This window comes from Toxotes jaculatrix, chromosome 17, assembly GCF_017976425.1.
Source record: "Toxotes jaculatrix isolate fToxJac2 chromosome 17, fToxJac2.pri, whole genome shotgun sequence".
Taxonomy (NCBI): Eukaryota; Metazoa; Chordata; class Actinopteri; family Toxotidae; genus Toxotes; species Toxotes jaculatrix.
Window position 1 is genome coordinate 2,217,187 of NC_054410.1, and position 25,609 is coordinate 2,242,795.

The 25,609-nt window shown below is 43.5% G+C and overlaps 4 protein-coding genes and 2 long non-coding RNA genes across 8 annotated transcripts; all 6 read right to left on the bottom strand.

Moving 5' to 3' along the window:
* Positions 1 to 248: 248 nt before the first annotated feature.
* On the bottom strand, positions 249 to 6,498 carry LOC121197696 (NLR family CARD domain-containing protein 3-like). Its single transcript, XM_041061418.1, has 10 exons — positions 6,403 to 6,498; positions 6,194 to 6,272; positions 5,779 to 6,007; positions 3,779 to 5,591; positions 3,490 to 3,663; positions 3,163 to 3,336; positions 2,693 to 2,866; positions 2,417 to 2,590; positions 1,817 to 1,863; positions 249 to 1,642 (listed from the first exon to the last, which is right to left on the bottom strand). Exons 1-10 carry the CDS (start codon positions 6,468 to 6,470, stop codon positions 1,122 to 1,124), a joined length of 3,453 nt encoding a protein of 1,150 aa, XP_040917352.1. The 5' UTR covers positions 6,471 to 6,498; the 3' UTR covers positions 249 to 1,121.
* A 756-nt stretch (positions 6,499 to 7,254) lies between these two features.
* LOC121197584 lies at positions 7,255 to 9,205 on the bottom strand. Its single transcript, XM_041061261.1, has 8 exons — positions 9,187 to 9,205; positions 8,979 to 9,042; positions 8,551 to 8,652; positions 8,305 to 8,418; positions 8,097 to 8,189; positions 7,694 to 7,795; positions 7,467 to 7,580; positions 7,255 to 7,351 (listed from the first exon to the last, which is right to left on the bottom strand). Exons 1-8 carry the CDS (start codon positions 9,203 to 9,205, stop codon positions 7,255 to 7,257), a joined length of 705 nt encoding a protein of 234 aa, XP_040917195.1.
* Positions 9,206 to 9,209: 4 nt separating this feature from the next.
* LOC121197700 lies at positions 9,210 to 9,939 on the bottom strand. Its single transcript, XR_005896262.1, has 3 exons — positions 9,930 to 9,939; positions 9,414 to 9,515; positions 9,210 to 9,300 (listed from the first exon to the last, which is right to left on the bottom strand). It is a non-coding gene; the product is annotated as an uncharacterized LOC121197700 (long non-coding RNA).
* A 1,708-nt stretch (positions 9,940 to 11,647) lies between these two features.
* LOC121197585 lies at positions 11,648 to 13,560 on the bottom strand. The gene is made up of 5 exons (XM_041061262.1): positions 13,349 to 13,560; positions 12,603 to 12,695; positions 12,176 to 12,277; positions 11,949 to 12,062; positions 11,648 to 11,753 (listed from the first exon to the last, which is right to left on the bottom strand). Exons 1-5 carry the CDS (start codon positions 13,558 to 13,560, stop codon positions 11,648 to 11,650), a joined length of 627 nt encoding a protein of 208 aa, XP_040917196.1.
* Positions 13,561 to 13,575: 15 nt separating this feature from the next.
* LOC121197699 lies at positions 13,576 to 15,350 on the bottom strand. The gene is made up of 3 exons (XR_005896261.1): positions 15,259 to 15,350; positions 14,168 to 14,287; positions 13,576 to 13,677 (listed from the first exon to the last, which is right to left on the bottom strand). It is a non-coding gene; the product is annotated as an uncharacterized LOC121197699 (long non-coding RNA).
* Positions 15,351 to 15,690: 340 nt separating this feature from the next.
* zfyve21 (zinc finger, FYVE domain containing 21) lies at positions 15,691 to 24,387 on the bottom strand. Of its 3 annotated transcripts, none has more exons than XM_041060852.1 (8): positions 24,223 to 24,387; positions 22,612 to 22,662; positions 21,534 to 21,702; positions 20,585 to 20,660; positions 20,299 to 20,390; positions 19,936 to 19,989; positions 18,804 to 18,934; positions 15,691 to 18,623 (listed from the first exon to the last, which is right to left on the bottom strand). In XM_041060852.1, the coding sequence occupies exons 1-8, from the start codon at positions 24,346 to 24,348 to the stop codon at positions 18,588 to 18,590; spliced, it is 735 nt and encodes a 244-aa protein (XP_040916786.1). In that variant the 5' UTR covers positions 24,349 to 24,387; the 3' UTR covers positions 15,691 to 18,587. The 3 variants fall into 3 exon arrangements, with proteins under 3 accessions (XP_040916786.1, XP_040916788.1, XP_040916787.1); XM_041060854.1 differs by lacking the exon at positions 24,223 to 24,387 and adding an exon at positions 23,161 to 23,616; XM_041060853.1 differs by lacking the exon at positions 19,936 to 19,989.
* Positions 24,388 to 25,609: the final 1,222 nt, after the last annotated feature.

Here is a 25,609-nt window from a genome sequence, read left to right on the forward strand (position 1 = left end):
AGGCTGGTGCAGTGTCGACCAACAAACAGGAGGAGGCTGAAAACTCCTCAGTCAGGAAGAGGAAAAAAAAACGGATTATTTTTATCCTGAATTCTGAGTCTTCTTGCTTTATTTAAACAAACCTGAGCAGAGAGTTTATCTGGTAACATCACGAGATCATTCAACTGCTTTGATGAGACAGACTCACAAAGATGGAGTGAAACATGGAGGGCAAAGAAAAAAACAAAACAAGACTCACAGCTAATAAAAAAGATTTATAACGTTTTTTATTTTTAGAGAAAGTAAGGGATGACACAACCTTTAGTGTTTTAACTGCAGTGTTCGTAAAAACCTGGAACGTATCCTAACTCATATCAACCCACAGATTTTCTCTATCTATTCCATATAAAGCATCCAACTGTACTAGTCTGTAAAGTGACTAGATGAAAATATAACTTATATTCATACTTATTTATATTTACTCTCCAACCAGCCCAAGCTTGAATTCTAGTCTTGACAAAATAATAATAATAATAATAAGAAGAAGAAGAACGAAGAACTTTAACAAATTGCACTTTAAAGGCATCCTGTGGATCTTTGTTAAGTTTGCTCTGGTGCGCACACACAACTCCCAGAAGTTTCACACTCTTCCACTGTCACATGCTGTGAAACACAACAGTCTGCCAGCGAGGGAAGGCAAGATGATGACAGCTGGCAAGTAAACATGGATGTAAACAATGTTTAAATAAAATGTTTTAAAAAAAAATTGGTCTGGAAGGAATTTGTTAGAGACCGAGGATGCACTGTATGTAAACAAACGTTCAGCTTTTCTTTGTTCAGCTTTTCTTTGTTCAGCTTCAACTGTCGAAAGTTTTACATAACGATTTTTACTTGTTCGCAGCTTTTACACAACAAAACTTTTTCCTTCTTTTTCCTAACTTCACTTTACAGTGGCAACTACCGGCTGACAAAGGCACCTTCATGGCTGTAGAGTCTCAGACTTATTCCACAGAAGACTTCAGAGAAACTGCTCTTTCAAACAGTTCCAGCATCTGTGCATGTTGGAGTTGGAGGGCGGGTGTGAGGCGGATGAAGTGGGTGACCGCCTCTCCACACAAGACATACAAAAACCTAAAGCCTTCTTATATGTCACACAGAGACACTGAGGACCCCAACCCAAACCCAGGGTAGAGCGGTTCAGTGAATGGGCAGCTGAAGGTGTGGATGTGGATCAGCTTGTGAGAGGAAACGCCAAAGAAGGACAGAGTGCCCGCGGGCCAGTCGAGGTATAACGCTACTCGGTTAAAGACCGAGGAGGCAGGCGGGTGTATGACGGTTTCTCTGTTATTGTGCCAGATGGAGTAAACACCATCACAGCAGTACAGACTCCAGGACTTGTTGTTTCCTCCGAACCTGCAGTCGGCACTATTTCCTCTCCTCATTCCTCTGTACATCACTGCTATGTCGACCAGTCCTTCCCACTCCACCTCCCAGTAACAGCGGCCGCTCAGGCCCTGGCTGCACAGCAGCTGACAGAGGTCAAACCTGTCTGGGTGATCGGAATACTCCATGTCCTTCTGCACCTTTGTCACCGTTCTGTTGTCTTCAGACAGTTTGAGGTTTCTGTGCGCTGTGTTTAGGTCCAGAGTGAGCTCGCACGCATCTGATGGCGAGATCAGGACATAAATCAGGAGCAGTTTACAAATCAAAAGTCCATCAGAGAATTATGCTCACCGTTTTCAGGCAACGTAACGCATTATTAGGAACAGGGTGTTCCTAATAAACTGACAAGTGAGTGTGTGGGATGAGATTTCAATAGAACTGAAAACACACTTACACTTCTTCAGACCTGGTTTCAGCCTTTGCTCTCCACAGAAGTCCACCCTGAAATCAGACCGATCAGGTTGATGTCAGTGTCAGAACCGGCACGCTCGTGGAAACGTCGTCTTCAAATTGCTTTTGTCCACCTGCTGTTTTTTTTTTTATGTTTTGTGTCTACACATTCAGCAACTTCTCACAACAACAGCACAACTGAGCACCGTGACACCGAAACACCTGGTTCAAAGCAGCACAACAAAGCTAAAGATGTGTGACTGCCTTCGTCGTCGTTAGCTTAAAGCCCCTGATGTGGAAGAAAAGTGGAATCACTCTGAGTTGTTGAAATTACAGACTCAGCATCAAACTAGCAATTTTAGCTAGCTGACCTACCAAAAACAAAGTGTATTTAAAACCTGGTAAATCTGGATACACAACCTGTATCTGGATAAGTGACAGAAAAGGTGGATTAACCAATGAAAAACGATTAGCTAGGACGGTTAACATGTCGACGTACACACGGCACAAACTGCTAAAACACCTCAATGGCAAAATTGAATTCAACCACTTAGTTCCCAGCTCTAACACTGCAACTGGGAACGGCCTGAGAGCCTCCTCCTACCTGAGAGATTCCAGTGTCCACTGTGGATTCTCCTGTCCAGCACGGAGCAGCTTCAGTCCTGAGTCTCCTGGATGATTGTAGCTCAGGTCCAGCTCTCTCAGGTGGGACGGGTTGGAGCTCAAAGCAGAGGCCAGGGAAGAGCAGCCTTCCTCCGTGATCAGGCAGCCTGACAACCTGCGAACACACACACTGTAACGTGTCTCTCCCCTTTATGTGTTACTGTAAATGACGTGTGTATAATGTTTAATCAGGCTTTAACTGTCCATCCAGTCTCACCTGAGAGTTTCCAGTTTACAGTGTGGACTTCCCAGTCCCACAGACAGCAGCTTCACTCCTGAATCCTGCAGGTCATTGTTACTCAAGTCAATCTCTCTCAGACTCGAAGTCTGCGAGCTCAGAACGGATGAGAGGTTTTCACAGGATTTCTCACTGAAACTGGTTTGGTTCAATCTGGTAAGAGCAGGAATATGTGTTATTTAGGTATCCATGGTCCCAGAGTAACTTCCTCTGAGCAGGGTGGGGTCTGATTTGTTGCGTTTCAGAAATAAGGCATGTGACGCCTGCCTTTATTTGCCTTTGAAAAAAAATCAAAAGCATACAAACTTCTGATTACTTCTTATTACTTTTAAAGCAATGTGAGTTTGTCAGTCAGTCCGGACTGAGATGGAGGAATGCACAGATGACACAGAAACCAGAACACGCAGACATGAATGAATCTGCAAATAAACGTCATAAACAGCTCTAACCTGAGAGTTTCCAGTTTACAATGTGGACTCTTCAATTCAGCAAAGAGCAGCTTCACGCCTGGTTCATGCATGTGGTTGTCACTCAGGTCCAGCTCTCTCAGGCTGGAGGACTTTGAGCTCAGAACGGAGGCCAGAGCCTCATAGCTCCTGTTTGTGAGCTTACAGCCACTCAACCTGAGGAAGAAATGAGAGAGAAGGTCTGAGGCACCAGTTTAGAGATGAATGAACTCTCCATTTAGGGCCGGAGGCTGGTCTACTGTGAACAGGCTGAAGCTACAGCACTACAATAGGCCAGGGGAAGAAAAACAAACTATTCGGTAATCTAACCTGAGGGTTTCCAGTCTACAGTCTGAACACTTCAGGGCACCCGAGAGCTGCTTCACTCCTGAATCCTGCAGGTTGTTGTAACTCAGATCCAGCTCTCTCAGACGAGAAGTTTGGCAGGTGAGAACTGAGGCCAGGCTTTGACAGCTGCTCTGTGATAGCTTACAGCCACTCATCCTTCCAAGGAAATAATAGAAAACAAAGAGTTACTTATTTTTTTTCTCCCCCTCTTAAGAGATAGCAGTGTTTAAAAAACTGTACATCAAATCTATCCCACCATCTAAAGACCTACACAGATTTTTTGGAGGCTTTGACCACCGGCAGCATCCTCAGGAGACCCAGCTCTGAAGCAGAGTATTTCTGCAGGTCAAACACATCCAGATCTTGTTCCGACGACAGTAAGATGAAGACCAGAGCTGACCACTGAGCAGGAGAGAGATTTTCTGTGGAGAGTCTTCCTGAACTCAGGTACCTTCGTATCTCCTGCTCCAGAGAGTGATCGTTCAGCTCGTTCAGACAGTAGAACAGATTGATGTTTCTCTCTGCTGAGAGATTCTCCCCTGTCTTCTTCTTCATGTACTCAATAGTTTCCTGCCTGGTCCGCAGTCTCCCCCCTGAGCCTTTTGCTAGGCCCTGTAGAAGAATCTGATTGGCCGGTAGAGACAGACCCAGGAGGAAGCGGAGGAACAAGTCCAGGTGTCCATTGGGACTCTGTATGGCCTTGTTCACTGCACTCTGGTGAAGGCATTTTAGGTCAGATTCTACATGGGCTGCTTTAGATCTCTGACAGGATGTTTCTTCTTCTGAAAGGAGATTCACACCAGAGCTGATGAAGGTCAGATGGACATGAAGAGCAGCCAGAAACTCCTGAACACTCAGATGGACGAAGCAGAACACCCTGTCCTGGTACAGTCCTCTCTCCTCTTTAAAGATCTGTGTGAACACTCCTGAGTACACTGAGGCTGCTCTGATATCGATGCCACACTCTGTCAGGTCTGATTCATAGAAGATCAGGTTTCCTTTCTGCAGCTGCTCAAAAGCCAGTTTTCCCAGAGACACAATCATCTTACTGGTCTTTGGATTCCAGTGTGAATCCGCCTCAGCTCCTCCATCATACTTGACGTTCCTCAGTTTGGACTGAACCACCAGGAAGTGGATGTACATCTCAGTCAGGGTCTTGGGCAGCCCTCCTCCCTTTCTGGTTTTCAACACATCCTCCAGAACTGTAGCAGTGATCCAGCAGAAGACCGGGATGTGGCACATGATGTGGAGGCTTCGTGAAGTCTTGATGTGGGAGATGATCATTCCGGCCTGCTCCTCCTCTCTGTCATCTCTGAACCTCTTCCTGAAGTACTCCTCCTTCTGTGGGTCAGTGAACCCTCTGACCTCTGTCACCATGTCAACACACTCGGGAGGGATCTGATTGGCTGCTGCAGGTCGAGTGGTTATCCAGAGGCGAGCAGAGGGAAGCAGTTTCCCCCTGATGAGGTTTGTCAGCAGCACATCCACTGAGGTGGACTCTGTAGCATCAGTCAGGACGTCAGTGTTGTGGAAGTCCAGAGGCAGTCGACACTCATCCAGCCCGTCGAAGATGAACAGAACCTGGACCTCTTCAAACCTGCAGAGTCCTGCTTCTTTGACTTCAGGAAAGAACTGATGAACAAGTCCCACCAAGCTGAACTTTTTGTCTTTTAGCAGATTCAGCTCTCTGAACGTAAACGGAAACGTGAACTGTATGTTGCAGCTGGCTTTGCCTTCAGCCCAGTCCAGAGCGAACTTCTGTGTTAAGACTGTTTTCCCAATGCCAGCCACTCCCGTCGTCAGCAGCTTTCGTACACGCTGATCTCTTCCAGGTCTGCATTTAAAGATATCCTGACGTTTGATTGTCATCTCTTGGCTGGCTGTTTTCCTGGTTGTTGTCTCAATCCGTCTGACCTCATGTTCATCATTGACCTTTCCAGTCCCTCCCTCTGTGATGTAGAGCTCTGTGTAGATCTGATTCAGGAGAGTTGGGTTTCCTGCTTTAGCGATCCCCTCAAACACACACTGGAACTTCCTCTTCAGATTAGATTTGACTTTACGCTGGCAAATGACAGTAGGCCACCCTGAGTGAGCAAACAACCAAAAACAACCAATGAACAGGGATTTCATTAAACAAAGGAAGGAACTTTCTCGTCGGAGGTCTGAACCTGAACACAGCAACACTCATCCTACAGCGTCATCTGTTCATGTCTGTTGGGAAATGTAGTCATTTCCCATTTCTTCACATTAAAGGTGCTAAAATCCTCTTACTGCTCTGCAGAATCTCAGCCAGCGCCTCCTGCTTCATCCTCTTCAGGCAGTGCAGCGTGATCTTCAGACATGCCTTTGAGCTGCTCCTCCTCTCCACTCCCTCCTCACAGTGCATCACTCCCTCTTCCTCCCTCTGCCCCTCGACAGATTCTGCATGATCTGGTGTCAGAATCCTCCGGAGCGTCTTCAGCTCATTCTTAACAAAGCTGACAACGTCCTTCTCGAGCTCCTGGAATGTGATGTTGAATTCAATATTGATATTAAACTCATGAAACCCGACAGCATTTTCACCTTAAATAGATTAAAGGCCTGCTTTAATTACTGCTCAGTTCAGTTCAGTTCGGACACTATTATTAATATAATGACAGCTAACACTTGTAAAAGTAGAAAAAGGTACTGCTGCACATTTACAGACCTTAAATATGAAGTCCAGGTCCATTTGATTCAGCAGGGCAGACTGACCACTGGGAGCCTCTGACCCCTCCTGACGAATTCTGTGGAGGAATCCTGATATATTAGCTGCTTTTATGTCCTGACTTATACTCAAACATGTGATTTATCTCCATTAAATATCTCATACCTTAGGGAGTATTTTCTGATTTCATATTCACGGTTAATCATCACCTTTGATCAGCAGAACGGCGTCCATCTTTAAATACCGGAGGTTGATCCCTGGACTTGTGGCTCCTCATGGACACAGGAGAGGTTTCTCTTCTCAGCTTTTTCCTGAAACACAGGAAATCACTCACACTGCACACAGCCGGCACTAAGACTGAGGGTAATCTTGCTACACTTCGGTAGATTTAAATGTTAGTAATAACTTACTTCTTTTTATGAGGGGCGTGTCCTTTTCTAAAATTGATGTGTTGACCTTTTGACCTGTCACTCTTCATGGACACACAGTCCAGTCCAGGGGAACCTGGTCTTTCCACAGGGACTCTGGTGGAAAAGAGGAAGACCACCAGGGTGGGACAATAACTGGTCAGACATCCAGCCTCACCAGCTGCTGCAATGTGTAAGTGAATGATGAAAACCATGAGGATAATCCTCACCTTTGATCAGCAGAACGGCGTCCATCTTTAAATACCGGAGGTTGATCCCTGGACTTGTGGCTCCTCGTGGACACAGGAGAGGCTTCTCTTCTCAGCTTTTTCCTGAAACACAGGAAATCACGGTCACTTTAAGGTTCAGTTCTCCAAAATGATTACACATATTTTCTCAGCCCCCCCTCCAGTGGTATTTAAGTATGTGTGAGCAAAATGTCCATGGATGCAGAAACCTTTTAATGGTACTGTTGTGTTTGTTTCTTTGAAATCAACAGTGTCATCTTGTGACTTATCAACGGTGTCATCTTGTGACTTATCATTCTTGGTGGAATCCTGGTTGGATGCAGAGGAATCTGGGACTGCATCTACATTAACCTGCCTAAATGTTAAAATGATGTTTACACGTTAAAACCAGTGCTGCCAGTTTGACTCACCGATGGTCCGAAGCCTGGTCTGAATTATCATCACGTGTCACAAAGTCCTCATCTGTATCCTCCTCTGAGGCAGAAGAAATGATGTGCACCAGCCTGCAGCAAGTAAAAAGCACCGTTATGACGCCACTTTATAAGTAAACAAAGTTATGGACCTAATAACAAAAACATTTTCTATCACAGACACATTGTAGACTTGGTAAAAACATACTCCGTTTCATGAGGGGCATGTCTTTTTCTAAAACTGATGTGTTGACCTTTTGACCTGTCACTCTTCATGGACACACAGTCCAGTCCAGGGGAACCTGGTCTTTCCACAGGGATTCTGGTGGAAAAGAGGAAGACCACCAGGGTGGGACAATAACTGGTCAGACATCCAGCCTCACCAGCTGCTGCAATGTGTAAGTGAATGATGAAAACCATGAGGATAATCCTCACCTTTGATCAGCAGAACGGCGTCCATCTTTAAATACCGGAGGTTGATCCCTGGACTTGTGGCTCCTCATGGACACAGGAGAGGCTTCTCTTCTCAGCTTTTTCCTGAAACACAGGAAATCACGGTCACTTTAAGGTTCAGTTCTCCAAAATGATCACACATATTTTCTCATCTCCCCCGCAGTGGTATTTAAGTATGTGTGAGCAAAATGTCCATGGATGCAGAAACCTTTTAATGGTACTGTTGTGTTTGTTTCTTTGAAATCAACAGTGTCATCTTGTGACTTATCATTCTTGGTGGATTCCTGGTTGGATGCAGAGGAATCTGGGACTGCATCTACATTAACCTGCCTAAATGTTAAAATGATGTTTACACGTTAAAACCAGTGCTGCCAGTTTGACTCACCGATGGTCCGAAGCCTGGTCTGAATTATCATCACGTGTCACAAAGTCCTCATCTGTATCCTCCTCTGAGGCAGAAGAAATGATGTGCACCAGCCTGCAGCAAGTAAAAAGCACCGTTATGACGCCACTTTATAAGTAAACAAAGTTATGGACCTAATAACAAAAACATTTTCTATCACAGACACATTGTAGACTTGGTAAAAACGTACTCCGTTTCATGAGGGGCGGGTCTTTTTCTAAAACTGATGTGTTGACCTTTTGACCTGTCACTCTTCATGGACACACAGTCCAGTCCAGGGGAACCTGGTCTTTCCACAGGGATTCTGGTGGAAAAGAGGAAGACCACCAGGGTGGGACAATAACTGGTCAGACATCCGGCCTCACCAGCTGCTGCAATGTGTAAGTGAATGATGAAAACCATGAGGAAAGTTTTCAGATTCACAGATAATCCTCACCTTTGATCAGCAGAACGGCGTCCATCTTTAAATACCGGAGGTTGATCCCTGGACTTGTGGCTCCTCGTGGACACAGGAGAGGCTTCTCTTCTCAGCTTTTTCCTGAAACACAGGAAATCACGGTCACTTTAAGGTTCAGTTCTCCAAAATGATTACACATATTTTCTCAGCCCCCCCTCCAGTGGTATTTAAGTATGTGTGAGCAAAATGTCCATGGATGCAGAAACCTTTTAATGGTACTGTTGTGTTTGTTTCTTTGAAATCAACAGTGTCATCTTGTGACTTATCAACGGTGTCATCTTGTGACTTATCATTCTTGGTGGAATCCTGGTTGGATGCAGAGGAATCTGGGACTGCATCTACATTAACCTGCCTAAATGTTAAAATGATGTTTACACGTTAAAACCAGTGCTGCCAGTTTGACTCACCGATGGTCCGAAGCCTGGTCTGAATTATCATCACGTGTCACAAAGTCCTCATCTGTATCCTCCTCTGAGGCAGAAGAAATGATGTGCACCAGCCTGCAGCAAGTAAAAAGCACCGTTATGACGCCACTTTATAAGTAAACAAAGTTATGGACCTAATAACAAAAACATTTTCTATCACAGACACATTGTAGACTTGGTAAAAACATACTCCGTTTCATGAGGGGCATGTCTTTTTCTAAAACTGATGTGTTGACCTTTTGACCTGTCACTCTTCATGGACACACAGTCCAGTCCAGGGGAACCTGGTCTTTCCACAGGGATTCTGGTGGAAAAGAGGAAGACCACCAGGGTGGGACAATAACTGGTCAGACATCCAGCCTCACCAGCTGCTGCAATGTGTAAGTGAATGATGAAAACCATGAGGATAATCCTCACCTTTGATCAGCAGAACGGCGTCCATCTTTAAATACCGGAGGTTGATCCCTGGACTTGTGGCTCCTCATGGACACAGGAGAGGCTTCTCTTCTCAGCTTTTTCCTGAAACACAGGAAATCACGGTCACTTTAAGGTTCAGTTCTCCAAAATGATCACACATATTTTCTCATCTCCCCCGCAGTGGTATTTAAGTATGTGTGAGCAAAATGTCCATGGATGCAGAAACCTTTTAATGGTACTGTTGTGTTTGTTTCTTTGAAATCAACAGTGTCATCTTGTGACTTATCATTCTTGGTGGATTCCTGGTTGGATGCAGAGGAATCTGGGACTGCATCTACATTAACCTGCCTAAATGTTAAAATGATGTTTACACGTTAAAACCAGTGCTGCCAGTTTGACTCACCGATGGTCCGAAGCCTGGTCTGAATTATCATCACGTGTCACAAAGTCCTCATCTGTATCCTCCTCTGAGGCAGAAGAAATGATGTGCACCAGCCTGCAGCAAGTAAAAAGCACCGTTATGACGCCACTTTATAAGTAAACAAAGTTATGGACCTAATAACAAAAACATTTTCTATCACAGACACATTGTAGACTTGGTAAAAACGTACTCCGTTTCATGAGGGGCGGGTCTTTTTCTAAAACTGATGTGTTGACCTTTTGACCTGTCACTCTTCATGGACACACAGTCCAGTCCAGGGGAACCTGGTCTTTCCACAGGGATTCTGGTGGAAAAGAGGAAGACCACCAGGGTGGGACAATAACTGGTCAGACATCCGGCCTCACCAGCTGCTGCAATGTGTAAGTGAATGATGAAAACCATGAGGAAAGTTTTCAGATTCACAGATAATCCTCACCTTTGATCAGCAGAACGGCGTCCATCTTTAAATACCGGAGGTTGATCCCTGGACTTGTGGCTCCTCATGGACACAGGAGAGGCTTCTCTTCTCAGCTTTTTCCTGAAACACAGGAAATCAAGTAAAAAGCATCGTTATGACACCACTTTATTAGTAAACATTACGAAAAAAAAAGTTATGGACCTAATATGTGACTGTCAGTTATTCCAGTCAAAAGGAGCCTTAAAACAAAAAGCTTTATCACCACTTTCTGAGGAGACAGCAAGATTTTCTATCACAGACACAGTAATAACGTACTTCTTTTTATGAAGGGCGTGTCCTTTTCTAAAATTGATGTGTTGACCTTTTGACCTGTCACTCTTCATGGACACACAGCCCAGTCCAGGGGAACCTGGTCTTTCCACAGGGACTCTGGTGGAAAAGAGGAAGACCACCAGGGTGGGATAATAACTGGTCAGACATCCAGCCTCACCAGCTGCTGCAATGTGTAAGTGAATGATGAAAACCATGAGGATAATCCTCACCTTTGATCAGCAGAACGGCGTCCATCTTTAAATACCGGAGGTTGATCCCTGGACTTGTGGCTCCTCATGGACACAGGAGAGGCTTCTCTTCTCAGCTTTTTCCTGAAACACAGGAAATCACGGTCACTTTAAGGTTCAGTTCTCCAAAATGATCACACATATTTTCTCATCTCCCCCGCAGTGGTATTTAAGTATGTGTGAGCAAAATGTCCATGGATGCAGAAACCTTTTAATGGTACTGTTGTGTTTGTTTCTTTGAAATCAACAGTGTCATCTTGTGACTTATCATTCTTGGTGGAATCCTGGTTGGATGCAGAGGAATCTGGGACTGCATCTACATTAACCTGCCTAAATGTTAAAATGATGTTTACACGTTAAAACCAGTGCTGCCAGTTTGACTCACCGATGGTCCGAAGCCTGGTCTGAATTATCATCACGTGTCACAAAGTCCTCATCTGTATCCTCCTCTGAGGCAGAAGAAATGATGTGCACCAGCCTGCAGCAAGTAAAAAGCACCGTTATGACGCCACTTTATAAGTAAACAAAGTTATGGACCTAATAACAAAAACATTTTCTATCACAGACACATTGTAGACTTGGTAAAAACGTACTCCGTTTCATGAGGGGCGGGTCTTTTTCTAAAACTGATGTGTTGACCTTTTGACCTGTCACTCTTCATGGACACACAGTCCAGTCCAGGGGAACGTGGTCTTTCCACAGGGACTTTGGTGGAAAAGAGGAAGACCACCAGGGTGGGATAATAACTGGTCAGACATCCGGCCTCACCAGCTGCTGCAATGTGTAAGTGAATGATGAAAACCATGAGGAAAGTTTTCAGATTCACAGATAATCCTCACCTTTGATCAGCAGAACGGCGTCCATCTTTAAATACCGGAGGTTGATCCCTGGACTTGTGGCTCCTCGTGGACACAGGAGAGGCTTCTCTTCTCAGCTTTTTCCTGAAACACAGGAAATCAAGTAAAAAGCATCGTTATGACACCACATTATTAGTAAACATTACGAAAAAAAAAGTTATGGACCTAATATGTGACTGTCAGTTATTCCAGTCAAAAGGAGCCTTAAAACAAAAAGCTTTATCACCACTTTCTGAGGAGACAGCAAGATTTTCTATCACAGACACAGTAATAACGTACTTCTTTTTATGAAGGGCGTGTCCTTTTCTAAAATTGATGTGTTGACCTTTTGACCTGTCACTCTTCATGGACACACAGCCCAGTCCAGGGGAACCTGGTCTTTCCACAGGGACTCTGGTGGAAAAGAGGAAGACCACCAGGGTGGGATAATAACTGGTCAGACATCCAGCCTCACCAGCTGCTGCAATGTGTAAGTGAATGATGAAAACCATGAGGATAATCCTCACCTTTGATCAGCAGAACGGCGTCCATCTTTAAATACCGGAGGTTGATCCCTGGACTTGTGGCTCCTCATGGACACAGGAGAGGCTTCTCTTCTCAGCTTTTTCCTGAAACACAGGAAATCACGGTCACTTTAAGGTTCAGTTCTCCAAAATGATCACACATATTTTCTCATCTCCCCCGCAGTGGTATTTAAGTATGTGTGAGCAAAATGCCCATGGATGCAGAAACCTTTTAATGGTACTGTTGTGTTTGTTTCTTTGAAATCAACAGTGTCATCTTGTGACTTATCAACGGTGTCATCTTGTGACTTATCATTCTTGGTGGAATCCTGGTTGGATGCAGAGGAATCTGGGACTGCATCTACATTAACCTGCCTAAATGTTAAAATGATGTTTACACGTTAAAACCAGTGCTGCCAGTTTGACTCACCGATGGTCCGAAGCCTGGTCTGAATTATCATCACGTGTCACAATGTCCTCATCTGTATCCTCCTCTGAGGCAGAAGAAATGATGTGCACCAGCCTGCAGCAAGTAAAAAGCACCGTTATGACGCCACTTTATAAGTAAACAAAGTTATGGACCTAATAACAAAAACATTTTCTATCACAGACACATTGTAGACTTGGTAAAAACGTACTCCGTTTCATGAGGGGCGGGTCTTTTTCTAAAACTAATGTGTTGACCTTTTGACCTGTCACTCTTCATGGACACACAGTCCAGTCCAGGGGAACGTGGTCTTTCCACAGGGACTCTGGTGGAAAAGAGGAAGACCACCAGGGTGGGATAATAACTGGTCAGACATCCGGCCTCACCAGCTGCTGCAATGCATGAGTGAATGATGAAACCATGAGGAAAGTTTTCAGATTCACAGATAATCCTCACCTTTGATCAGCAGAACGGCGTCCATCTTGAAATACCGGAGGTTGATCCCTGGACTTGTGGCTCCTCATGGACACAGGAGAGGCTTCTCTTCTCAGCTTTTTCCTGAAACACAGAAAATCAAGTAAAAAGCTTCGTTATGACACCACTTTATTAGTAAACATTACGAAAAAAAAAGTTATGGACCTAATATGTGACTGTCAGTTATTCCAGTCAAAAGGAGCCTTAAAACAAAAAGCTTTATCACCACTTTCTGAGGAGACAGATTTTCTATCACAGACACAGTAATAACGTACTTCTTTTTATGAGGGGCGTGTCCTTTTCTAAAATTGATGTGTTGACCTTTTGACCTGTCACTCTTCATGGACACACAGTCCAGTCCAGGGGAACCTGGTCTTTCCACAGGGACTCTGGTGGAAAAGAGGAAGACCACCAGGGTGGAACAATAACTGGTCAGACATCCAGCCTCACCAGCTGCTGCAATGTGTAAGTGAATGATGAAAACCATGAGGATAATCCTCACCTTTGATCAGCAGAACGGCATCCATCTTTAAATACCGGACGTTGATCCCTGGACTTGTGGCTCCTCATGGACACAGGAGAGGCTTCTCTTCTCAGCTTTTTCCTGAAACACAGGAAATCATTTACACATCCCTCATTACCTGGGTTCTCAGTCTGATGCTTCAATAAAGGTGTCAACTTATCAGTTTCATCCTGTGCTAAAGAAGTTTTCCATTAGAAAGGATTACTAATATATTAAAGGGAAACAGGTTGTTTGAAAAGGTTCAGGAACCATTTATTGCTTGTGTGAAGTACATGAACTTGATAGATGACGGAAAGGGACTATCTCCGTCAGTACCTGTTAAATTCTTTAATGAAATATTATTAAATACTAATAAATACATTGATTTAAAAAAGTAGAATTGGGCCGGTCAATTTCTGATTTCTGCTCACTGTAGCTTTACTCTCCTGTATGCAACTGGGTGATTTTGGTCCATTTTCTACACGAGGTCATTCATAAACTGTCAAATACCCATGTAAACCTTTACATGTCAAACCTGAGTGAGTGAAAAAAGCAAACTATTCTGTTTTCATAATCAGCGTTGAATCCTCACCTGGGACCAACAGAACCGCATCTTTTTTTCTTCACTTTAGCACGATGACGATCCATTGACCCGTCACTGCTCATGGACACATAGCTGGGTGCAGGGGAGGCTGGTCTTCTCAGCTTTTTCCTGAATGGTGCAAAGAACAGCTGAACGGTATCACAGTTTGAGTAGTTTCTCCTCAACCGCCTGTGTTCAGTACTCATTTCAGAACCTGCACTGCCTGATGTGTCCACAGGGTGCTGAGTGAACCTGCCTTTGATGATCACCTGACACTGACACACCTTTTCCATACTCTCACTTGTAACAGAGGCCTGAGTTAAAGGCCTTTGTGTTTGCTTTTCCAGGCAGATTTGAGAGTAACATTAAAGAAAGCAGTGAAATCACCCAAGTCCAGAACTGGAAAGCTTAAGTAAAATGATTTTTGATCTAGACCTGATCCTTGGAAAGTGGTGAAATTAAAAAATAATAATATAAATAATATGTTCTCAAACACACAAATTCTTCCTTTCTTCCAAACATAGAACCTGTGCTGTGAGTACAGACCTTGTTCGCTCGCGTTTGTCTCATCCTGTGGATTCAAATCTTCTCTCATTGTTTTTCTATGGTCCCTTTTTGGACACTATCCCCGCTCATACACTGCTCGGGTATGAGCGGGGACTGTACTCAGGAAAGAAATGATATGGCTCAGCTTTCCAGTGATCTGACTGGTCAGTGGTTGAGCTGTTGACATGTTTTGATCTCATCTTCTAAACTTTATCAAGATGATGTGACCCGCTAAGAAGCGAACCACCGTCGCAACCTGAAGTTACCGCGCTAAACCCAAATCCAGGGATACTGCACGCGCGCCACGAACGACAGGTGAGCACAGCGGGCAGGTAGAAACTGACATGGCCGGTAAAAACTTTAAGGGTCCCCCCGGCCCACCGCGGCCCGCAGGCCGGAGCACCGCTGGCTGTGAGCTGTGAACACCCACACTCCACATGGCTCCTGAAGCTGTGGAGATATTACCTGCGCTGAGCGCCGCTGCTCCGCTGATGGTACTGCGGCTGTAAACGGTTATAACGCTCGTTAGAGAATAAACAGAGGGGTTACAGTACCTTTAGGAGTAACTCGAAGAAATCAGCATCGGCAGAAAAATGGCGTGGATCGGCCTCAATCCACTGACGTAATAAAATAAATGAAACTCCGGAGACAATGCGGAAGTTCCTTAAAGTGAAATAAAAAACCACTGAGGGCCGCTAGGGGCTGGCTCCACAAACTCTAATTCAAAAATTCATCGAGTTCTCTCATGAAATACTGTCAATACATTTTTTTACTCACACCACTGCGGGGTCATTAGGTAGATTTGCTCCGTCGGATCCGTGTTCCCTGATTACTCTGGACAAAAAGTTCAACAGTCGAAGCTGATTTTCTGTGTAGATGTAAACATTCATACAGAAGATGCTTTGATGAGTCAAGCATCTAAAACATGGATTTATATATCATCTTTCTTTTCCTTCTTCCAAATGATGCAAACAACATCACAAACGTATAAACACTTGATTTTATTCTCAACAGAATAATCCAACAAAGGGTGTAGTTTAGCATTTTCAGCATAACGAGTGAGACAGTTATCAGGGTGGCCATAAAGTGCTGGTACGAACACCGGCTGAACGATGACTTGGTGATTTTACAGGTAGTGCAAACTTAGAACAAAAACTCCTGATTAACTTGTAAGTGAAGGCATCGTGAAGGGGCTGCACAGCGAGTCAAATATGATCATACAAACTTATTTTTGGGAATGTTAGTGTATTTCTGGGCATTTATTTCTTTTTTCCCAGTTTTAAATGAACACAACTGCCAGAATCACGTGTCTGATTCTGATTTTTACGTTTAACCTAAAGTGATAATGCATCTTATTATAGATAAAATAAAAAAGCTTGATTTTTTCATAACTGTGCAGCCCTCACACCAATCTTTATCACAATGGAAGAGCACTGGCATGTTAAGATGTTATAATGGATAATGGCATAAAATAAAAAAACCCCACATACGACTGGATGACCTTTTGAACGTAACACGTGGAGCGTGACCACACACACACGTCTTTTTACACAGATCCCCACAATCCTCTCCTCCATCTCTGCTCTGAAAGCCTCAAACCAAGTGACAACTCGTGATGTCAATTCTTAGGTGAGCAGCATATAAAAATAAACTTTATGTTACAAAGCGGGGGTGAGGTGGTGAGCGTTGGTTTCACTGGGCGTCACTTAAAAGTCGGGACAAAGGGAAAAAAAAAGGCCAACGAACCCACGGTCACATTGTGCTCCACCAAACCGCTGATTTCTTCAAACTCAGACAGAAAAGGAAGACGCACAGATGCTGACAAGATTTAAAAAATTCTAATTACTGTGAAGTGAGTGACACTTGGTGATTTCAGTAAATACAAGTTACAGTTAAATGCATTGATAACAAACAAGAGACACAAACTGGGGCTAATGTTCAGGAAAGTCTTTAACACAGTGTCAAATGGGGCACACTGTGCATTCGGCTGCTTGGCTTGTTTATAACAGGGCTTCGGAAGCACAACTAACAACCTGCTCAACCAGGAGTGAGCTGAGTTTGGCTGATGGAAGGTGGTGATGTGACATCCTGGCTGTGGCTCTGCACGATGGTCACAACACAACGCAGAACGTTTAAGCCTCAGAGTGAGAACAAAAAGGAAAACCTGTACACAAGTGTTACAAAAACTACAGTCATACTTCAGCTTTAAAAACGACGCAAGTACGAACACATCTCGTGTTAAAAGTAGGAATATTAAACAAAATAGCTCATACAAAAATGTCAATACATGAAACTACATTTAAAGCATTTCATTATGTCTGCGTGTGTTTATACTAAAGACTCGTCTGTAGTTTCCTCAGACACAGAGGCCTAAAGGTTTAAATCTGTAAATACTTGCAGCAGAGAGCTGAGTTACTGACACAGGAAGGAAAACGTTACCGTGCCACCTGAACCGTCATCAGATTTAAACCTAAAGCTGTCGCCACGGTCGATTAAAGGAAAAATCCACCACGCGACGTCACTTTTACATAAACTGTGGATGAACCATGAGCCTCTTCATGCTTCAGTTACAGGATCCTACATTTCCCAGAATTCCTTTCACCCCCCCCCCCCCCCAATTTGCCACTACCGTTCGGTTTGTTGCTCTTGTGTACAAAATGCCCTCTCTGCCTCCACTTATGGACGCTGTCCATTAATAAACACTGTATCTGCTTATAATTATACATTATAGTGTGTTACAGACACATTCAATGTTTATGTGCTGCTTATACATGCTGAACATGGAGAAAGATACAGGTTCATGGCAGCAGCAGTGTGACTTGTTACTGAAATTCAAAGTGAGTGATCACTATGCAAAGCATCTGTTACAACACTGAGCTGCAAAGGTCAATACAGAAAATAACCCTACGCTGTAGAGAGATGAGCTGTAAGGCTGATAACAAAAGTCAAACCAAACCAAGTGGATCCTGAAATGCGAAGTGCATCACACACAGCTGCTCTTCTATCTGCATTAAAGGGTTTTAAGGTGGATTTGTCCATTAACCTGCGTGCGACAGCGCTTCGTCTGGAAGATCTGTGTTCGGCTGAAGGTCCCTCGAGTGAGACGCTCAGTCCCTACTTGGTGCCGTTTAGCTGACCTCTGTGAAAGCAGGGTCGGAAAAGTGAAAGATAAAAATTTCCCCACAGGGATCCATAAAGTGTCTCATCACTTCTACCAGGAAATAAAATCCTTGGCGATGCAAAAAAAAAAAAAAAAAAAACTTAACAGCAGCACATAAAGTTCCTGTGTCGTCATGAAACCACTGTGCCTCTGTCAGACATTTTACGGCATCTCTGAAGTCACGAAACACGGTTTATGGAAGGTATGTCGTCACATTTCATGGATGTTATAATGTCAAAGATCAACTTGTGTGTGTGGAAAAACTAACATGGCTGACAAAAACAAAGTTCAATCCTCAAATCTGAGAAAGTAAAACAACAGGGATTTAAAAAGCCTCCCAGTGCTGGAGAGCTTCTTCTCCTGCTGCCTCACTGCTCACCGTTACACTTTAACGTAGAAACATTAACGCTGCATGCCCTGATTTATGTATTAAATCAAAGAGCAAAATGCAAAGAAGAAGAACAATCGGTCTACGTGTGGTAAACATGATGTACAAAGTACTGGTTATAGAGGTAATAAAGTGTTTTTTGTTTCTAGAAACATTTTCTTCTTGCAAAAATTACCATGATAAGAACTGGTATCAAGAACTGATGAGGAATCAGACGGAGAAGCAGAATCAGAACTGGCGTTAATAAAATCCAAAAGATAGCAAACCCTGGTGAGACGGGTACAAAACACTTGGGTGTGCGCTGCCTGGACGTTCAGTTTCAGGCGTGGTTCACGTCACTGGTCCCGAGCTTCATACAGCAGTTTGGCCGCCTGAGGGGAAGACAGACACAAAAAAAAACCTCCCTCACTCAGACTGAAGACGATGTCCATTTCAGTTTTTCATGTCTTCTAAGTCAACGTGGGCACTTGCACGTGCATGACACACTAATTAAATTGTTAACTACGTGTGGTGCAGTGACACAGTGAGCTCCTGAGGCTCGTTCGTCGTACCTTGTGCATTGCAGCCAGCCATAACGCGGCCACCTTCTTGTCGTCTGCTGCCTCCATGCGGAGCTGCTGGGCGTCCTGAGAGCCCATTGGCTTGTAGTGGAGCAGCATGCCGCTGGCCCGCGACGTCCCTCCTGCGTACGCACACACAAATACACACGCCTTCAGACAAACGTGAACTGAAGCGAGACTATGATTAAACTGCATGAGCGTAAAGATTTAAATCAGGGAGAGAACAGGAACAGGAAAACACAGTGACACTGTCTTTCAAAATAAAATGAAACACGGTGCGAATTGATCCAAGGTAAATCAGGAGGTGCTGACAGGACTCGGCATGCTACGATCCACGTGATGGGAAGTTTATGGTGAAATGTTGTTATTGCTTTGAGCCTCAGACGTGCAGGAGACAGGAGACACTGAGAAGAACATGCACACTGCCAGCGAGAGCCGAGTTTCCCAAAAGCACCGACATGGTTCTTTGGTTTGTCAGGGAGCGTGTTGAGTTTGTGTACCACTGTGCAAAAATGTTTCGGTAATGTTCACAAACATCTACTCACTCATTGTGTGTGTGTGTGTGTGTACACCAACTGAAACTACATCAGCTACGACTGCTCTGTTTGTGTATCAGCAGAGAGCCGATGGACAAACATTCTGATATTTTATCAGTCTGAAAAAACTGAAATAATCTCTGCTTCCAGCTTCTCGTGTGAGGATCCTGGCAGAACGGCTGTGAAACTCAGATAATTATATAAAAAACATCCATTACATTTCCCACAGTCAGTATCACCAAATGTCCCTCTTCGTCTGGTAAAACCCAGAAATAAATATCCTATTAAAGATCACTGTTCAGATGGAAATGAAACCAGATCAACAGTCAAACCACATTTCTGAATGTGTTCTACCACAGGAATAACACACTGAAATCTGTGGTTTTTCATTTTCAACCGAGATGCTTTTGGGACTCAGTGAGGTGTAAAAATAAAGCAGAGACACAGCAGTGGTTTCACTTTCAGGCAGTTTCATGCAGACGGATATAAACCCGGAGGAACCCAGATCTGGAAGAGCTGGTGCATGGGGTGAAGACGACGAGCGACTGAGCACAGATGGAGGCCGTGGGGAGCGAACCAGCGCTAACCTTCAGAGATACAGTGACTGTCCAGCAGACTGGTGTAAGTGTGAATGTCATTCTCTGAGCCCAGAGGAAGAAGAGCCGCAGTCAAGACAGCAGAGGAGAAAGAGTTTGGTGTTAGCTTGGAAAAACAAGTTTCAGTGCTAATCAAGAAATTTATCAGTTGGTTAGTGGGTCCATCTAAAGGACAAAAAAAAGACAAATAATAATTTCCAGCACGAGAGGAACAGAATATTTTGGTTTATAATTTATACAGTGGAAAGATGAAATAAACAAGCAGCTGCACAAACCCGAAAACAACATGCACTGGAATTTTAACCTTAACACTTTTTTTTTCCCATTTCTAATCCTACACAGGATTAGTCTCACCTCCTGGACTCGTCCCGTCTGTCAAAATCTGCATGCTGGACATCCGAGACAACTCCACCTCGAAGTGACTTTCACCGTCGAGGAACAGATACCTGATGTTTGGGCCAGAGAAAGACTAATTCCACGCATGTACTCATGATAACATGATGCTTTTTTGAAGTTTTTAACATGACGCAGCACAAAGATCCATTTAACTATCTCAAAACGTCACAACATAAATCTGAAACTAAAAGCATGGAGCAAACTAGCCTCTTCGCATGCTACGAGCGAAACATGTAAAGCTCACCTGTGGTTGTTGGAGAGACGACATGTCATGGTCTCTGACTTCTCTGACGTCCCCAAAGTAACGAGAAAGGTGCCACCTGGAGACAGAAGACACGAGACAAACAGAGAAGTCAGTAATATGAGCTATCGCCAGCATCCTGCTTCACCAACAGGGGATGTGAGACCGTTGCTTTAAATTTCCTCTAATCTGTTGTCAACTTTTTTCTCTTGGTCAGATATTGATAACTCCATCATCAGTGAAGCATGAGGCTCCACACGCTGCAGGCTTTACATCACAGGAACTCAGCCAGTCGTCCCCCTGCAGCTCCGGGCTCCTAATGGATTTTTCATTAAGAGCTGCTGCGTATTTATAGCTACACACTGACCCACACTCAACAACAACAACACAATGGATTATCGGGGCAGAAGGAGGGGCACTATGAAAGATTATTTCAGAGGTGATTTTTATCACATTTCTGCTTCCTGTTTACAGTGACAGGGAGCAGTGTATGTGTCCATAAAGCCAAACACTGAGACAGCAAACGGCAGGTGGGCTGTGCGGCCGAGACACTGATGTGCAGAGCAGCATCTCAAACCCTGGTTTTCATGACTTCCTCTTTGATAAATTCCATAACTCAGACAGATCAAAGCAGAGAACAAAAGCCAAACTCCACATTAAACTGGAGCTGATTTCAAATAGTTGATATTTACTCCCTGCTGTCAGCTTTTTCATCCTCAGCGATCAACTACCTACAATAAAACAACAATCTCCTGCTGTTGTTTGGAATTACGTTGAACCTTGTGCTGAGAGTTTTCTTGTCAAGACAATTTGATTAATTGAGAAAATCATCTGTAAATTATCTGATAAAAATCATTTTCATTTGCAGTCCCAGTGCGAATTGGTTTTAAAAAATAGCACCTGGGGTCATTAATGAAGGAAGGAAAAATAATCAACAGGCTGAACTTCTCACCTCCCAGAAGCACTTTGAGCTGCTTGTCGTAGAACTCCATCTCTTTCTGGGAGACCAGGCTGCACTCGGCACACTGCCGCACCGGATCCACGAAACACATGCGGGGCAGCGCCACCTTCTTACTGCAGCATTTATCACAGAAACACCGGCCGCACCGCCGACAATGGTGCTGCAGGAAAACACACGACAGTCTGTTTCACTGGCAGGTGGTTGGTTTAATACCACAGTGAATATATTTTTGTTTGTTTCTGGTATTGTTTACATCAAACGTAACCAAACTTAAAATCCAAAGAAAAAAGCTTATGAAAACTGTTTAACAAAAAATCTGTTGTTGGTACATCAGAGGAAACATCTGAGCGGCGCTGTGTCCCACCATTACGACCATATGAGACACTTCCTTTATGTATGCGGAGGAAATGCCCACTGCAGAAAACTGCAACGCAAGCTGTGAGCAATTCAACCAGTGAGTGATTTTTCATTGTCAGACTGTTTCAGTTGAAAGATTTTTTGAGGCCTGAAGAAGTGAAAGTATCCAGTACTTCAAAAAAAAAAAAAAATGAAACTCATACCCTAACCCTCATGGCTTCAGTTGGCTTGACGTGAATTGTGTAATTCATAAAGTGACCACAACACTTGTGTGTATATTCAATGATTCACTTCTTAGCTACCGATCTGTCATGCAGACTTCTTATTTCAGTTCTACACAGCTGCCTCATACAATAATTAAGGTGGTGGGTGGGTTTTGAAGAAACCAGCTGCGGTTAAAAGTTTCCGGAGCCAATTTTACTTTAAACAAACAATCTGCAAAGAAAGCAGAGGCACAGATCTACACTGTTATTATGTCAGTAGTCTTCAGGAAAAAAATGTCACCACAGAGCCCTGAGTTTGTTTTCAGCCCAAAAAAAAACAAAGAAAAAAAAAAGAACAGAAGCCAAGTGGGGAAAAAAAATCATCTGAGGTTTTAAGACACAAACTAAAAGCCTCACGTAAAACTTTTCTGCATGTTCGTCTTTTTTTTCCTCAGTGTCAGATAAAGCTGTGATTTGTCGTCACTGTTGTGTTGCAAAACAAAACAGACCTTTCTTCTGATGAAGTCGAACTTGGTGTCACACTGCATACATCTCGGACACTGGAAGACGGGAAGGAGGAAAAACAGGATGTTACACAACATGCTGAGCTGTACAAATTCTAGCTCAGCAGCAGCTGGACGAGACAACAGCTGCTCAAAAAACGATCCGACAAATATTTCATATTATTTCATAATCATGTTTGGCAAGTCACTCAGTATCAATGAGAACGTGTTCAAAAGTAACCTGGTAACGATGCACATTGATCTCATAAATAATGACATTGCCCTCTCCAACATGATATTACATTAGCTGCAATAAAAGTCAGTCATAAATCAGTGATTGTGTTTCCACTGGTATTACTTCATATCAGGAATATAACTTGTAAACGGGCAACAAATATTTTCAGTCCAGACAGTTTGAAGAGTTTTATACTTTCAAAACAGTGATAAGTGCTGTGACATGACTTGAACTTAGCTCTATGACTCAAAGGTGATAATACATGAGAAGTACCGTTTTGGAGGAAACTAAATTCAGACTTTTCAAGACCTGCAGACACCCTGAGCCTCATAATCCTGGCTCTTCCTCTTATTTTCAGGTTCATCCAGCAGCTGATAAATGATTGACTTTGCTGGCTGTAGTTCACTGTCAGTCTGGTCAAAGTGCTTCTGCGAGCAGCCACAGTTTTAAACCCTGCAGCAAACAGTTGCTGTTTGTCTTATTGTCTCCTGCCGCAGTTTTACTGCACTGACAGGCGACAACAGTCAAGTCGCTCACTCCACAAAGCTGCTTTCCATGGTTTAAAAAAAAAAAAAGAAAAAGACGAAGAGCTAGCATAGCAGCTCCAGAGGCTAACTGAACGCGACGGGTTAGGTGTTAGCTAACATACAAAACAGCGGCTGGTTTGTCGCTTCAGCAATCTCTGACGAGGATAAACATCATAACCGCGTCTGACAACTAGGTTTAAATGTTAACCAGCTGGTTAACTAACAGGCTGCCAGGCTAACCGTGCCTGCCTGCAACGCCCAGTCCGGGGGCCAAGTGTTACGTCCAGAGCTGCATAAAAATTACCGCAGTTAGCACGGAATGTACCGGATGTTCTGAGGCTTTACCTCAAAAATAAAAATCTTCTAACTTGCGACCTCATTGTCTAAATCCTTAAAATAAAAAAAAGAACAAAAAAAAAAAACAAAAAACCATTTAAACTTTACACTACAGAAAAATAGCCACTTGATCAATACTTGAATGAACAGAAAATAAAACGTATTACACGTTTAAATCATATTTATTGCAAAAATATCAAAATATTTAACAAATCCACGCTCTCTTTTCTAAATATTTACTAATTTTCTTATTTTTCCACTATGAACTAAATATCTTTGAGGTTAATCAAACAAGATAAACAAGGACCAAAAATACTTAAGTCAGATTATCCCTTCACTAAAACTTTGGTATTTTTACCGTCAAATTTGTTAAAGCTGTTCCAGTTCGCGAAGGTTTTGTTTTATTTTGAAAATACCAAACGGAAGCGCCGTGTTTAATATTTTAGCTGAATTCTCGCTGGTCTCCGTTCGGCTCTCAGAGCTTCGCGCTGTCAAACAAAATTACCCCGTCCGCCTCACCTCTTTATCCGGGACCCACTGCGGCTCGTCCAGGGAGAAGGGGCTGTTAAAGGCGCCGTTTTCCGGCACCATGCGGAGGCCGCTGGGGCTCCGGACCAGTTTCTTTCCATCAGGCACTGAGGACATTTTGCATTAACGGCTGTTTCTTCTCCAACCACTAACTCCTGTCTGAATACACCCCCTCCACAGTGATTGACAGGACGCTTAACGAATCAGAGCGCAGATTTCACATCACGTGGCGCCCTGGACAAGGTGGAGTGTTTTGGTTTTTAACAGCCCCGCCCGCGAGTAAACAGTGCCGCAGGAAAACAGGGAGGAAAATAATATTTATGTTTTATTATTATTTCTGCCAATAATATGAACCAACCCACATCAGCTCATCGTTAATGTATCAATTAATCACAACACTCACGTTCTGACTAACTCCAATAAACTAACGAGTTCTTCATCAACAGTTTACAGAGCTTAGAGACAGATTTATAAGTTCATTGAACAGATTGGTGCAGTGGCGGTTCTACACTGAATTACTCCATGGGCGAGACCCCCTCCGATGGGACGGCTGCTACGCCCTCCCAAACCCCGCCATTACACACAATTATACACACTTTTACTTTTGTATATTAGATCAAATTTAAAAAAAAAAATCAGTAGAAAAGTCATTCATTTGACCATTTTATTTCTTCAAATACAGTTAAGCTGTATAATAATTTGCAGGACAAACATCACTATCGCTCATGTAAAAAATTGGGCGTAGTAGAGAATCAATTTGCAGACAAATTTCCTCACAAACACAGTGCAATTAGTTATAAAAAAAAACAAAACACCACTCATAGTTTTGTATAGTTGCAGATGTTCTGGTTCCCTCGACTTCATCACAGTTTCTCCTCTGCACCCTGAAGCTCTGTCACACCACATCACTCTAACACCATCATTAGAGGAGTCTGCTGTTTTCTTGTGAGGTTCAGCAGCACAGGAGAAGACTACATGTGTGAGACAGCAGCAGTAACAAAGCACAGGTGGTACCATGAATGCCAGTCTCATCCAGGAACTTTTATTTACTGTATACATGACATATACAGAGGACGGTTCTGTTTCATATTCAGAATAGAGGGAGGTTCTGCATTGGTATGTCGGAGAACTATAATGTCCTTAAAATCATTTCAGGTTACACGAAAAAAAACAAACAAACAAACAAACAAAAAAAAAGACGTTCAATTTAATAATTCTGATGGTAAAAATTGCCTCTGAGCCTCTGAGTTGTGGAGTGGTGCATGAGGAGGGCACTGCATGCAACAGGTTGCCATGGTAACCAGGCATCTGATGAACAAAGATTCGGGCCTGTTATTTATGTGATCCCGTGCAGTTCAGTAGGGGGGGCGATAGGGGG